The sequence below is a fragment of the Miniopterus natalensis genome, chromosome 4, assembly GCF_054644295.1.
Source record: "Miniopterus natalensis isolate mMinNat1 chromosome 4, mMinNat1.hap1, whole genome shotgun sequence".
Taxonomy (NCBI): domain Eukaryota; kingdom Metazoa; phylum Chordata; class Mammalia; order Chiroptera; family Miniopteridae; genus Miniopterus; species Miniopterus natalensis.
The window spans coordinates 44,546,744-44,561,330 of NC_142084.1; the positions used below are offsets into that span (position 1 = coordinate 44,546,744).

General features: G+C 48.4%; 1 protein-coding gene across 1 annotated transcript in view; it reads left to right on the forward strand.

Moving 5' to 3' along the window:
* The window catches only part of FHDC1 (FH2 domain containing 1), a 33,454-nt gene extending 21,155 nt beyond the window's left edge, over positions 1-12,299 (forward strand). Inside the window, exons 9-11 of the mRNA XM_016197782.2 lie at positions 1,883-2,000; positions 5,903-6,067; positions 8,004-12,299. Of these exons, the coding sequence (XP_016053268.2) occupies positions 1,883-2,000; positions 5,903-6,067; positions 8,004-10,055 (2,335 nt within the window). The 3' untranslated portion in view covers positions 10,056-12,299. The remainder of the gene's footprint in view (positions 1-1,882; positions 2,001-5,902; positions 6,068-8,003) is intronic.
* The last annotated feature ends 2,288 nt before the right edge of the window (positions 12,300-14,587 follow it).

Sequence of the window (14,587 nt, forward strand, 5' to 3'; positions counted from 1 at the left end):
CGGCACACCACTTCATCAGCCTCGTTCGTGGGGTTATACTGCATATATTCATTATCCAAGGGACTGTATCCAGTTAGAACACGAACCACATGCTTAAGCACATGAACCATGGCTTTTCAAGCCGAGCCCTGTCATTGGCCAGTGTCTCAGTGTTATGACTACGAACATCTAACCGCAGACTACATCTTTCCCAAAGTGAGATTATTAGTCCAAAGGTGTGGCCAGTTCATAGTTCGTGTTTACGGATCACTGGATTATTCTCCCAAAAGAAGGAGCATCTTTCTTATAAGATATAAGCTGTTTTGGTTTTGATTCAGTAATAGAAATTTGTGTGGGAATATTTTTTTCCTCTGACTAGTATAGAAATGTTAATAAGAGAGAAAGAACCATTATATTTTTTTTTAAATCCTCACCCAAGGGGAGATATATATTTTTTTTAATTGCTTTTGGGGAGAGGAAAGGATAGAGAGAGAAACATCAATGTGAGACAGAAACATCGACCGGTTGCCTCCCATACAGGCTGACCAGGGATCGAACTGGCAACCTAGGTATGCGCCCTGACCGGGATTCGAACCTACAACCTTTTGGTGTATGGGACGATGCTCTAACCAATTGAGCCACCTGGTCAGGGCAACCATTCATTACATTTTTGAACTGAAATTTTTGGTCAGAGTTAGATGGGGAAGTTTAGCTAGCTATTGTCTTGGGAAAAACGCAATCAGTAAGACCTGTTTACTTGAAATGGAAGGTGAAGTACAAACAGATCATGGGTGGGTGTCAGTGACCACGGACGGCGGAAGACTTTATTGCACAGAGAAGAGTTAGAACTGACAGTGGCGGCCTGAAAGCATCCTGACGCGAATTTGCTACTAGGTCTCCCCCTGGATCTTAGGGCTCATCTGTTCACTATGCTGGGTGACGAAAACAGCATTTATGCTGTACTGATCTGGATTTGATATAAATAACAAAAGCCTTTGCAGAATTGTTAGTTTTCTGTGAAATAGAGCGCTTTCCCCGGCTGTCCGCGGCGAGCGACGTGTCTGTGCAGTGTGTCCGCATTACCCTTGACGTCAAGGTTGTCAGCGCACACTGCCTTGCTTTTCCTGACTTAGAGCTTTTGTATTTATGTTTAGTGGCCGGAGGAAAGTGTATCTGCGTCCTGCTAGCTTTTAATTTTTAATGCTTACTGCATAGAAGTGTTCCAACAGGTCCCATGGTTTTGGTTATCTGACCAGCAAGAACGCAGTTACATACATCACAGCCTGCCCTCTGAACCAGTGGGTGTATTTAGGAAGGAATCTCCTCTTAAAAAACAACAGAGGCAGACTGACAGCTGTCAGAGCAGAGGGGGTGGAGGCAACCGGATGGAAGAAGGGGAAGGGATTAGTCAAAGAACATATATGCATAACCCACAGACACAGACAACACTGTGGTGGCGGCCAGAGGGAGGCGGGGTGCGGGCTGGGTGGAGGTGGGCAAAAGTGGGGGGAAATGGGGACATCTGTAATAGTGTCAATAATAAAAATAAAGTAAAAAATAAATAAGTAAATAAATAAAAAACAGAGGAGGAAACCCTAAATATGGGGATAGGTCAGTGTAATCGCAATGGCTCCATCCCCTTCTGGTTTTTTTTACAAATTTCTTTAATGTCTTAGCTTAATAGAATGTAGTTGGACCTTTATAACCACTTCTGCATTCAAACTGATATTTGATAGTTTGTGTTTTGATTTTTTTTTTTACATTCCCTATTATTTTGTAATAGCTTCAGGTGTATCTCCCCTCCTGTTTTTAAGTTTGACGGACAGTTGGACTTGTTTGATGTACCCACTTGACACGTGGCTTCCCTGTTGCCAGCTGCCCACTGTCCCCTTTCGTCTCCTAGATTATCTCTGGATAACACCGAGGCAGAGCTGCACTCGCTCTTCGTCAGGACGAGATCGCTGAAGGAAAACATCCGGCGGGATGATGAACTTTGTCAGCAGATGGAAGATTTCCTTCAGGTCTGTGGGTGATTTGAGTCAGTCCCTCTAATTTCATCCTCCTGCGGCTCCCCGAGGCTGCTTAGATTTGCATGGGTGTGTCTGGGGAAGCAGCAGCAGGTTCCCATTCATATTTTTCCCCGAGCCAGTAAAAGGAACTTCTTATGTCAGTGCCCATTCTTTGCTGGATTGATTTTGAGCAGATCTTGAATACAGTCTAAACTTACTAAGGTAATGGTTAGGGAGCAGGGCCTCCCTTTATCGCTGCTCGGTGTGCATGGTTGTGCCGCACTGTAGTGAACTGGTATCTGTTTATGGGGCTTACTTTCCCTGGTAACTCAAGTTGTGGTTCTAAATCATGGTTTAGGAGTTCCCGACCCCCAGTCCAACTTGTGGACCCCAGAACCCAAGGTCCACAGCAATCGCCAAGGTATCTGAGAACCTGGGCTCTTGTTCCTTTGCTTGTTTTTATTAAAGTCACAGGCTTCGTTTTGGCATGTTTTATCATGACAGTGGGAGAACACGATAGCTGTGCCTATCACCACCCGAAATACATCAGCCCAACAGGGTGTGTCGGGAGCTGCTCCGACTAACAACAGAATACAGCAGAGTGGACGTGTTTGTGACAGCTCACTGTGACTCACTAATCACATAGTCTGACATACTTCTTTTATCTTCCTTATTAAAAAAAAAAAAAAAAAAAAAGTGGCACCTTCTCATGCTTTCAATCTTCAGGGAAATGGTGTGCCACCTTAAACGTCAGCGCTTTGAGGTTGGCGAGGTGGAATCTGTGTGGCAGGGCTGCCCTTGGCACCAGGAAGGAACACTGTGCTCCCAGAGCTGTTCCAGCGAGGCCTTTACTCATTCACTCGTAATTAAGCTACAAATATTACGAGCTTCAGCTTCCATCAGTAAGCATTTGATTTTGTTGGGCTCTGTTGGGATTTTGTTTTTATTATTAAACATGTGGTCTGTGTTTTCTTTGAAATATAACCAGACTGTGATTTTCCCCTTAAAGTGCCCACATTTTTCTCAAAGTGTAAGAACAGAGCAAACACCAGCACAGACACACCTAACAGTGGGTAGGAAGACACTCAGCAGTGAGCACATACAGACAAATGAAGCCAATCCAGAAAGTCAAGAAGGCCCATCACGCACTACATGAGAACCCTGGTTGCCTCATTCCCCAGTTCTTATTTTAGACATTAGCATCATGTGCTGCCTGGCCAGAGTGGCTCAGTTGGTTGAGGATTGTCCTGTGCGCCGAAAGGTTGCCGGTTCTGTCCCCAGTCAGGGCACATATGGAAGGCAGCTGATCGATGTTTCTCTCTCACATCTGTGTTTCTCTCTGTCTCCCTCTCCCTCTCTCTCTTTCTCCCTTCCCCTCTCTAAGCATGTCCTCAGGTGAGGATTAAAAAATAAAATAAAATAGCCCTGGCCAGTGTTACTCAGTGGTTAGAGTGCCAGCCCACACACTGCAGGGTCAAGGTTTCAATTCCCATTCAAGGGCACCTCCCTGGGTTGCAGGTTCAATCCCTAGTCCTAGTCAGGGCACGTGTGGGAGGCAACCAATCAATGTATCTCTCTCACATCGATGTTTCTCTCCCTCTCTTCCCCCTCCCTCCCTTCCACCCTCTCTAAAAAATATCCTCATGTGACGATTAACAAAATAAATACATACATACATACATGTTGGTGTTGTATGCTAAGTAGCTGAACAGAAAGGTTTTAGATGAAAAGTAGTTCTGTCTTAACTGCACCCGAGACTGCTCTTCAAAGGCAACCTTGTTTGAACTCTAAACACTTCTTTCTGGTAGTCATTTTTATTTCTGTAAATAAAACATTACACCCAGCTATTTAGTTTTCTTTTCAAATGCAATTTCTTTAAATAGGAGGGATACATTTGTTTAAGGTAGGTTAGGGTCAGGTCAGGAATGGCTCTGAATGCCAGCCTGAAAACTTTGGATGTTGTGTTCTAAGCCGTGGGGAACCACGGAAGGCTTTGGAGCAGAAAAGGGACAGGAACATGATTTTGCAGATCTACTTCATTCTTTTGACCTTTTGGGCAAGAAGTACCAAGTAAACTGGTTTGGAACTTTGGTCAGTAGCAGGCAAGTTAGAGATGGAAGTTGAATTTGCTACAGTTGCTAACTGGTTGTTACTCAGGTTTTGCCAGTGTAGCTTTGCACTTTTTTGTTCATGGCCCTAATCATGTGGGCAGGGTTCAGAAAATAATGACTCCCAGCTTGGTGACCTGTCAGATCCATATTTGGAATGTTTCACTTTCCCAAGTCCTGAGGGCGACGGCAGTGCACTTAAGTCATTCCTTCCCCTTGTCCTCTCAGTCCCCTCGGTCTCGAACGATGAGACCTATGAGGTGGAGTAAGCGCCTAGGTAGATCCTCATCAAGAGCCCTATATTTCTGCGGTTGAGCTGTTCTTGGCTGGAATCCACCTTTCCTTCGGTGGAAGAATGACAGGCATGGATTTATCCTTTCATTAATACCCTTCTCTCCATAAAGAAAAATACATTGTGAATGCACACACTGCCTTGGGCTACTGACTCAGAGGGTTACTTTCTCTGGTATTTGGTTTCCTAAATAGTTTTGGTTTTCTGCAACCTCTTGAGTGTGTTTGGTGTAAGAAGAGGGCTTGTAAGGAGGGGGGGAGTGTGTTGGAGTGCGTGGGAGGGGATGCGTCTTCTTGGAATCTCTCTTTAGGTTCCCAAGCTCTCCAAGCATGTCCAAGCAGTGCTTCCACTCCTCGAGGGTGGGCAGCTGGTAACTTCACCCTTTCCTAGACACGTTCCCCCACTCAAAGAAGTTTCCCAAATACAAGTCTTCATCAAAACATGATACGTGTGATTTCATAAAGTAATACACCCTGTATTACTCATATAATTCTTCATATAAGCCTGGTAACCCAGTGGAGAAGAAAGCAGCATGAGCCTTCAGTGTGGTCCCCGTATTCAGTGTCCATGAGGTTCGCCCCGCGGACCACGCCGCTTCCTCATTTCAGCTCAACATTAGCTGTCCCTGAACCGCTGTCAGGGAAGGGTGCTTGTGCCCCTGGGCCCCGGTGGATCACATCCTGAACTGGTTGGAGCTCATTCGAGGAAAGCAAGCTTCTTTCACGCCCACTTCTTGGTTGAGGTAGTACTTGAACCTGTAGAGGCCCCGTAGACTTTGTCCTAGAAGGATTAGGAGAAAAATGAGGCAGTAAAGAGGGTGGGTTTGTACAGGGCAGGAATTCCTAACCATTGCTACCTATTAGAATTTCCTGGGAAGTTTTAATAAGATATGAATGCTGGGTCCACCCCACAGCTACTAAATGACATGGACTGTAGACACAGCAGCCCAGCTGATTCAGAGAAGCAGCTCTGGAGAGGAAGCCCTGGCTGGGCCCTTGGTCCAGACATGAGGGCTTCAGTCCCAAGCAGCAATCCTGACCCTGACATAGCTCATTTGGGATTAAATTTAAACTCCCTGTCAACAGCACAACTCATCATTAGAACAAGTGACTTCTAGGACCCTAAAGTAAACTCTTAGCCAGCATAACACACAGTTTTAAAAGAAGGAAGAACATATAGAATATAATTATTTTTATTAATATTGATAAAACCAACCAACTATACCTATGTGACTTTTTAGTGACATTGAAGGTGAACATTTCGTCAGTGGCATTTTACAAGCTGAGGCTCTTCGATCTCTCTGTTTCTCCCAGGCCTCACACAGGAGTGCACCTTGTTTCCCCAAAGGTTTTGTTTGCGTTGAACTATTTTCCTTTTGGCTCTGAGCGCATTGGACTTGCAATAAACCTTCCCTTTTCCGAGACCTGAAACTGCACCCAGGAACACACCTTCCCTGGGCACCAGCCTGTCCGCTGACTGTTTACTTCAGCGTGTGCTTGTGTGTTTTCCTGCAGTTTGCTGTAGAAAAGCTGACCGAACTGGAATGCTGGAAGCAAGAGCTCCAGGAGGAGGCCCACGCCCTTATCGATTTTTTCTGCGAAGACAAAGAAACCATGAAACTGGACGAATGCCTTCAGATATTTCGAGACTTTTGTACCAAATTCAGCAAAGCGGTTAAGGTATGACAGATGGCACCTCTGTTTTCTGAATTGTTTGGCTTTTTATACTTCTTCTAGACCAAACCAGCCTTCTGCCTTTGGCAGAAAGATGGTTATTTCTGGGCTTTCAGGAAGGTCAGGCCCAGGCGGCATCACCAGGCTTTCAGTTGGGATTAGTGGGAAGTGGTTCTGCCATCCCAGCCCCGAGTGTGTCCATATCACCAGGTGTCCAGCATTTGGCTGTGTCTGCAACTCTGAGGCTCATACCAACACTTGCTCTAATGCCCTGAAAACATATTGTTGGTAAAGTCTATTTATGATGGCAGCCACAATATTATAAAATCTCTTCAAAGATCTTGAATGTCTTTCTCACCGCCTCCTCAGGAGAAAATAATCTCTTCCAGGAGACCTTTGTTGCAGTGGGATGACCAGAGGCCCTCTCTCCCTGTTTTGGGCACTGTAGCCATCGCCAGGGGTTGGCACCATGGGCACCATGTTGTCCTCGGCCAGAGCAGACTTGGGAATTCTCAGATATCTAGGGAGCTTGCGCTGCCCTCTGAGCACACCTTGCCCTTCAACCATCAATTCCGATCATCTCTGAGTTAATTGCAGAAGCCAGAAAACTCTCGGGGCTGCTTGGCTTTGCAAATAAAACTTTCATTTCAATTAAAAACAAAACAACTCACCTCCCTTCCTTTTCAGTGGCGATGAGGAACCTAATACCTGTGTATTATCTCTTCCTCTATATTTCAAAAGCAGATTTGTCCATAGGTGAATTTCTTTAGGGACTGGTCAGATTTCTCTCCAGCTGTAAGTGAGTAGTCCAGAGTCTCTTCATTTCTCGGTTCCTCCTTCCTCTGTCCAGCTAAGAGAAGGAGGTTCAACCTGAGACCACGTTTACTCTCCCTTGTCCAAGCAGTGAGCTCAGCAGGGGTAGAGGTGGTGGGTGGTAGATGCCAAACTGGCTCTTTCTGAGGCCCTCACTCCCAGTCAGAAGTCTGTAGGCTCTCCAGGCCACCTGTGTGATGCTCTCAGCCCAGCCACCCTGAGAGCCAAGACCTGGCCCCCTCCCCAGCACAGGCAGCCAGCCAGAGCCAGAGCCTCACAGAAATGTGGACAGGAATGTCCACTATTTGAGAAAATTGACTTTCAAGTAAAAAGTGCTACGGATAACAGATTTGGGTTGTGAGATCCACATATTTCTATGACACGAATATATTTAAAGTGCACAGCCAGGCTATAAAGTGTACTTGGTTGTGTGCATTTGTTCTGGTTCCAGAGGGCTGGCTACTTGGAGCAGGGTGGAAGGTGGAGGATTTGTAAGGCAAACCCTCCTCTCTGATTGTGGGAAGGACATGGGGCATGAGGGACAGAGCCACCCTAGCATTTCTGCTAGTTTGTTTGTTTGTTTGTTTGTTTGTTTGTTTGTTTGTTTGTTTGTTTTACCAGGGAGCAGCCAGAGAACAGAGATTTGAAAGGCCTTTCTTGATATCTTGGGTGTACATTTATGTATCCATATCCTTGTTAGGTAGGATGTGCTGCGCAGGAGTGTGTGTGTGTGTGTGTGTGTGTGTGTGTGTGTGTGTGTATCTGTGCAAGGACCAAACTGGATTTCCTCAGAGTTGAGGTCACAGGCATATATGGAATCATAGAGGGGACAATGCATTGACTGGAAAGCTGGAAGTTGGGGCCAGGGATCTGATAATAACCTCAGACTTTTTGAGGCCAAGCATAGTGTGCTCCTCTGATCATTCCCACATAGCTTTGGAAGAACCTAGCCTCCTGCCACACACACGTGCAAGTGCACACAGTCTCTCTCAGTGATGCCCATGACCCAGGTCTCCCTTCCACACATGTTTGTATCTCCCACTGGGGTCTCAGGGTAGGTGGCTCTGGAATTGCACATGGGTCCCACCTGTCTGATGCATCGTCCGGCTTTTCTCCACCCCTCATTCAGGACAACCACAACCGGGAGGTACAGGAGCTGAGGCAGCTGCAGCGGCTTAAGGAGCTGGAGCAGAAGCGGCGTTCCTGGGCGGCTGGGGAGCTGGTGGGATTCGGCCGGAGCAGCAGTGAGAATGACGTACAGCAGCTGAGCAAGAAGGGTGCAGAGGACCTGCCCTCCTTCCTGCACCGCAGGCCCGTCAGCCCCTCCTACCGACGCCCCAGCACCCGCCGCTCCCGCCGCTCCCTGGGCACCTCTGCTGATCAGGAGCTGCTGACCTTCCTGGAGAGCTCCATGGGCAGCCCCGAGGAGGCCAACAAATTCAACAGCTTGCCCTGGAGCAGCCCCCGGCAGGCCCGGCCCACGATGGCCTGGATGGAATCTGGGAAGCCAAGGGACCAGAACTCAAACCGCACACGCAGACTTCAGGCCTCGGAGGGCCCGGAGCAAGCCCCCGACCCACCCTCAGCTTCATGTGGACAGCTCCTAGTCCCTCAGATCGAGGAACCTGCACCAGTTTTGCTCCGAACTAGGCGCAGTGGGCTCAGCATGCTCCAAAAGAGGAACAGTGAGCCTGTGGGCCTAGCGCCTGCCTGGTCCCCTCCACTCTCGCCATTGGCTCTGGGAATTAAGGAGCATGAGCTGGTCACCGGGCTGACTCAGTTCGACCTCCAAGGTCCCAAGGATCAAGAGGAGACCCCCCAGCTGAGCCTGACCAACTTAAGCCCAGGGGAGCTGGCGTCTCCAGGAGATGGGAGCCTGCAGCCCCTTGGCACTGGCACTGGTGCTGGCAATGATAGCCTCATGTCTGTGGGCACAGGTGCCCAGGGGAGTCCCAGCCCAGCCCTGGAGGGTGACGGGGCTGCCCCTGATGAGCCCAGCATCAACCCTGAGAACAAAGATCCTGGGCCTCTGTTCAACATCTCAGATACCACTGACTGCTCGCTGACCTTGGACTGCTCAGAGGAAACTGACTCCATGCCTGGCGGTAGGGAGCTGGAGGAGGCCAGAGAAGGGCATGGCTCTGTGTCCCCTGGGGCAGGGGAGACAGATGGTAGCCAAGTGTCTTCTAACCCTCTCTCCAGCCCCCCTGGGGAGACTCCTGTTCCCACCTCTGGGAAGAGTGGGTCCACTTGCAAAGGTGGCCTTTCCAGGGATAGACCCTCCAAAGGGAAGGATGTGATAACATCAAAAAGAAACTCCCTCAAAGAGGCGTCCCAGGGAGCCCCCAAGCCTGGGACTGTCACTAGAGGCCAGGGGGCAGCACCCAAGCCCGTGCGGACCTTGACCTCCTCAGAGAGCGAGAGCATGCGCAAAGTCGTGCCCATCTCCAGGGCCAGCAGGGGCTCTGCTGGCTGGAAGCAGCCCCCTCGGGAGCCCCCCAGCGGCACAGATGAGCCGTGGTCACGCCAGAACTCTGTGAAGGGCACCTCGGACACGTCGCCCAAGAGGTCCTTGAAGGGGGCTGGGGTGACCGAGGTGACCGAGGAGCAGAGGCCACCACGAGGGAGGGTTGGCTCCTGTGGCACCCGGCCAGGGAAGGAGCCTGCCCTGCAGGCCAGGGGCTCCCTCAAGAAACCTAGCGCCAAGCCGCTCCGGAATGTCCCCAGACAGAAACCTGAGGAAAACAAGATCTGCCGCTCCAACTCCCAGGGCCCCCAGAGCCCAGAAGAAGAGCCTAAGGCCCCTCCACAGACCCCCAGCAACCCCCGTGTTTCATCCCACCTCCCGAGCTTTGCCCGAAACACAGTGGCCTCCTCATCTCGGTTGATGAGATCAGATTCTGTCCCTGTGACCAAGCCCCCTGGCCTCACTCGGGCAGTCTCCCAGCGGCAGCTGAGGATGAAGGGTGGCCCTGAGGATGCAGTCCCCAAGGACAGCGGCACCCTGCGGCGGGCCAATAGCACCCGGGCTCCCAAAAAGTATTCCGAGTCTGCTGAGGGTCCCAGTGCCAATACAGAGGCCTCGCTGAAGGGCAGAGGGACTGGGGAAAGGGCCTCCTTCAAACAAAAAGACTCCAGTCGGACCACACTGGGGAAAATCCTTACTCCTTTGTGGAAGTGATGGTGCCTGTCCTCCTTCACCTCCTGAGGTTACTATGAGGACTGACCACTGTGAAAGGCCAACACTGAATGTTCCCCATCAAGCGAATCACTGGTGCCGCCTGCTAACGCTCATGTCCTTGAAGGTACAGTCTGGGAGGCCGGTGGGCTGCGACCTGCTGCGGTGACTCCTGCTGTCGGGTCCTGATTCACCCTCATCATGGGCCGGCACCTTCTGCACACATCCGAGGTGTGCTTGAGCATCCCCTTTACCCCAAAACAAGGACTCGGGCGTGTAAGATGACATTCTTATGTAAGGAGTAAAAAAGGAATTTTGGCCAGTTTTTATATATCTAAGGTGTATTTTTCAGTATAAAAAATTCAATGTCTTAGTTGGTTCCTTTGGCAGAGTGAATGCCTCCTAGAAAAAGACAGAAGAAAACCCGCTTTGTATGAAGATACTTTTATCTTCCTGTGTTCCCTGGCCTCGGGTTCTACCTGCCACCCACCGTCCATTGCTGGCAACTGGACTTCTCCATAAGCCCTTGGTGTCTTATGGTTGGCACCTGTCCTTGGAGACTATTCCTTGCTCACCTCTCCCTGTGTGACTTGCGGTGAGGGTTTGCATGTGAGCAGGAGGGAAAGTGAGACTGGTGGACCGAGATCAGTGCTCCTGTGTGCTCAGTGTGGTGTGGGCACCGTGGGCAGTGGGATGTGCACTTTGGGGGCCTGTGGCTGCAGAGCCTCCCTGCAGAGCGGTGGCAGCCCCTGGGAGAATGCTGGATCTTTCAGAATTTAGAAGTGCCATATTTTAATGGAAAGTCATCAGGGGCTGTTCAGCTGATTACACCTCTCCCATTCCACGTTTTCCCATTTGTGTTTCTGTTGTACAACTGAGTGAAGGCTGCTACAACTTTTGTTTGCTCTAGTTACAGGTGAAAAAAAACCCTTTCTGTCTCCCAGTCTTCCTTCTCCCTCTTCTTGCCTGCTCCAGCCCTTCCTTCTCTGATGTAGCCTGGTGTCTGTCTGTCTGTCTCTCAACAGTGATACTTTTAAATGTTAACGTCTATTCTTTGGTGGTTTTGAAATACTGGAAAAAACATAAAGTTTTTAAAAACAAACTAAAAATGAAATTAGAAGAATTTATATCATTAGGAAAAATTTGGGAAAAAAGGCTTTTATTTAAAAAAAGGAGGGTGGGAAACATACTTGTTCTACCCGGTGCCCACTTCACTGTTTCCCTCTGAGACTACTTGGGAAATGGGAGAATTTTTGAAACTTTTTTGTTTTTTAAAAATTGCTCCCCTTTTTTTCCACTTTTGGTCGCTTATTAGTGAAACCTCATTTCAGATCCAACAGTGGTAGACGGATTTAGGCAAATAAGATGTATTACAGTCTCCCTTCTGTACAATTTTGTCTTCCAACTAAATTAATTGGAAACTCAACTTCTATAAGTCAGCTAAATTGCAAGGGTAAACTTTATGGTAGAAGTAAGGCACCTGACCACAAAACCTCTTATAAAAATAGCCCTGAGTAGGTATTTCCAGGGCTCCACAGAGATGGTTTTATGCTGTTTTTGACCTGTTTTTCATCATAAAGCCTGAGAAAGCATATATTTAACCATGCAGACAACAGTGTTCAAAGCATAGGGCCCGTGGGTGGATGGGAAATGGATGTGGATTTGTGGATAGTGGCGGGGCCAGGACTTCTAGATGGGATCCTAGGGACCAGTGTTTGAGTCCCTGTTTCCACCGCTGATATTACATTAACTTGGCCAAGTCACTCCCTCTCCCTAAGTCTGTTTCCCAGTCTGCAGAAGCAGGGGCATGGCCTCCGTGATGGTCTCCAGGGTTCCTTCTCGCTCCAACAGTCTGAGTCATGAACAACCAATGACCCATCTCTGCTCTGGGATCAGCTTCTCAGAACCAACCCCCAGTATCTCCACAGCAGAGGCCTCCCGTAAAGGCCTGCTCAAAACACCTCCAGAATGAGTTGTTGCTTTGAAATCCAATAGGCCGAGTTTCCTGAGAAGTGGTGTTTTATTTTACTTAGCCCTGTGGACAACTTCTGTGTTTGCATCTGTGTGAGCAGGTGAAGATTCTATTACCTTTTATCGGTAGTAACCTTGGAATAATTTAAGTATATAATGGAGAAATGTAAATAAGTTTCTATATAAAATTGTTTAAGATGAACTGAATGTATTTAAAGGTCCATTTATATGTTCTTTTACGTAATACGTAGTTGAATAAAGTTCTTGTTTATGGGATTGTGTTTTTTCCGTGATGTGTGTGTATGTGTGAGATCCTGTCAGGAGAGGAAGGCAGGATGCAGGAGGAAAAGAAAGGATGGAATACAAGTCTTGTTCTCAAAGGGTTCAAGAGCCAAATTAGGTTGTTGCTGTGTCTTCATAGTAGCACAGAACCTGCACTTAATCAAGGGCCTTGCGCCAGACCTGTGGGAAAGCAGGCATGCGTCTGATATGCAGGCCACTGGTGGAATGTTCAGCACCTCGTACATGCTCACATTTATTCCACGTTTGGGGCCAAGCTTTGTGTAATCTCCATGGGGCCGGCAAGTCTGGATCTGCTGCTGTGTGTCCTCGTGTGTTTTGGCTCAAGACACTATTGGGAAATCACAGCTCACCTCTGAGCTGTCTCAGGAATGAGCAGAGAGGGAGGAAGGTGGAGTTTTATTTCAAATGCAGGGTTGATGCTTCTTTGAAAGGAAACCTTGGGGTTTCATACCAGGTTTTATTCCTGGCTACTCTCCTGCTTTGTCTGGAAATGGTTAGAGGAATAACTCTGGGTCAGGCACCCATGAGTGAGAGTGTGGATGACGTCCTTGTGAGTTGCTACTTGCCCTGTGACATTTAGAACCTGGTTTTGCCTGTTAAGCCTTTTTGTTTTCACAGTGGGCCCCAAGTAGTTTCCTTTTCACCCTCTCATGAAATGCCTTCACAAGGACACTGTGTTGCAGTCCTTCCCCCAAAGATAGGTATTGAGTTCAAAGGGACCACAGTTTTCTAACTGTTCATTCCAGATTTTGAACATTCATGTATAGCGGTGAGAGGCTGTGGAATAGTTTGGTAAACTCTTAATTCAACCTTCCGAGTTGTGCAAATCACCAACTTCTGCCTCTAAGCATGCGGAACCTCCCCCTCTCCTCCCATCTGTCAATGATGACATTTTGCAATTTCACAGAATTTTCTATTGAAACTTAAACTTTATTATTAATTCTTTATGAGACTCTTGCTTTATGAGCCAGTCTTGCCAAAAAAAGAGATTTTTGTTGTTGATATGTGTCCCCAAACACATGAAGCATCAAATTTGACTAAGGGACATTGCATTTGGTCAATAAGCATTTCTTTAAATCAACTGTGCCTTGAGTACAAACAAAATGGGAGACAGTGGGTCAGTGAGTCACACTACTCGGCATCTGATGGGGTAATAGTGCTTAGCTGGGACTGAATCTGTGGCAGGGTTGCAAACAATCCAGAGCAACCTCTCCCTGAGGAGTTTTTCATCTGCAAACATCTAGGAAAATGTCCTGGAGCTCACTGGATCACCTCAGTGAAGATAAAAGCAACATTGCTGCAGCTGAAGATAATGCTTTTCTGCCTTCCAGGCCAGAGCTCTGCAAGGAGGCATTTGGCTTCCTGGTTGGTAGGTAGGAAAATTGGGCCCCAAGCAGCCCTCACAATCTGCTCCTTCATGGGCCCTTGACTAAGGGCCCACCTGTCAGCCTGTGGAACAAAGATGGCTGAGTTTTTTAATGAGGGCACGCTTGAGGTCTCTATGGGTGCATTCATACCCAACCTTCAGAGTCAGGGCTTAGGCTTCGCCCCAACCTCCTCAGAGACATTCAAAGGCTGATTCATGCTAGCTGTCCTTAACTCACAGGCAGCTGATGTTCTCTAAATTTGCTCACAATTAGATACGAGTTCAGAACCACTTTTGCAAATCAATGATGTCTTGCGTTAGAGGTAGTTTCCAGAACGGCCTATTGGAAACCTATTTAATCCATCCATGGGTGGACTGTGGCAGTGGGTTTCCATAGAAGAGAAGCTCACTTGTAGCAGTGTTTCTAGAGGGAAATACCAGGGTGCCAGGAGCATCCCGCCCTTACATGAGGACATCAGGTAGGGGCTACAGCACTGAAACTGAGCACCAGTAATATTCACTGTCCACGTCTAATAAGAAAAGCCTCGCCACTCTTGGGGTCAGACAAGGAGCTCCCATCACTAGGCCAACTCCAGTGTATATAGGCCGTGTCTCTACCAGAGACTACCTGTTGTCTGTTCTTCCTCACAGAGGGCACACTGGGCCAATAGAAAGGTGTGCGCCCTCGGCTTTCAGCTTTCCAGGAGGAAGGCTGGGTCAGTCACACTCCCTTAGCCTCCTAATAGCCAGTGGGAAGACGGCAGGGCTGTGGGGATGCTGTCTATGGGGCCAGGGCCATGGCCTCATGAGCCAGGGCCAGCTGGGAGCTGGGACAGTGGGCCACGTCAGTGGGAGCTGAACATTTGCTGCAGGTGGTGAGCTCTCCGAGGTGCCC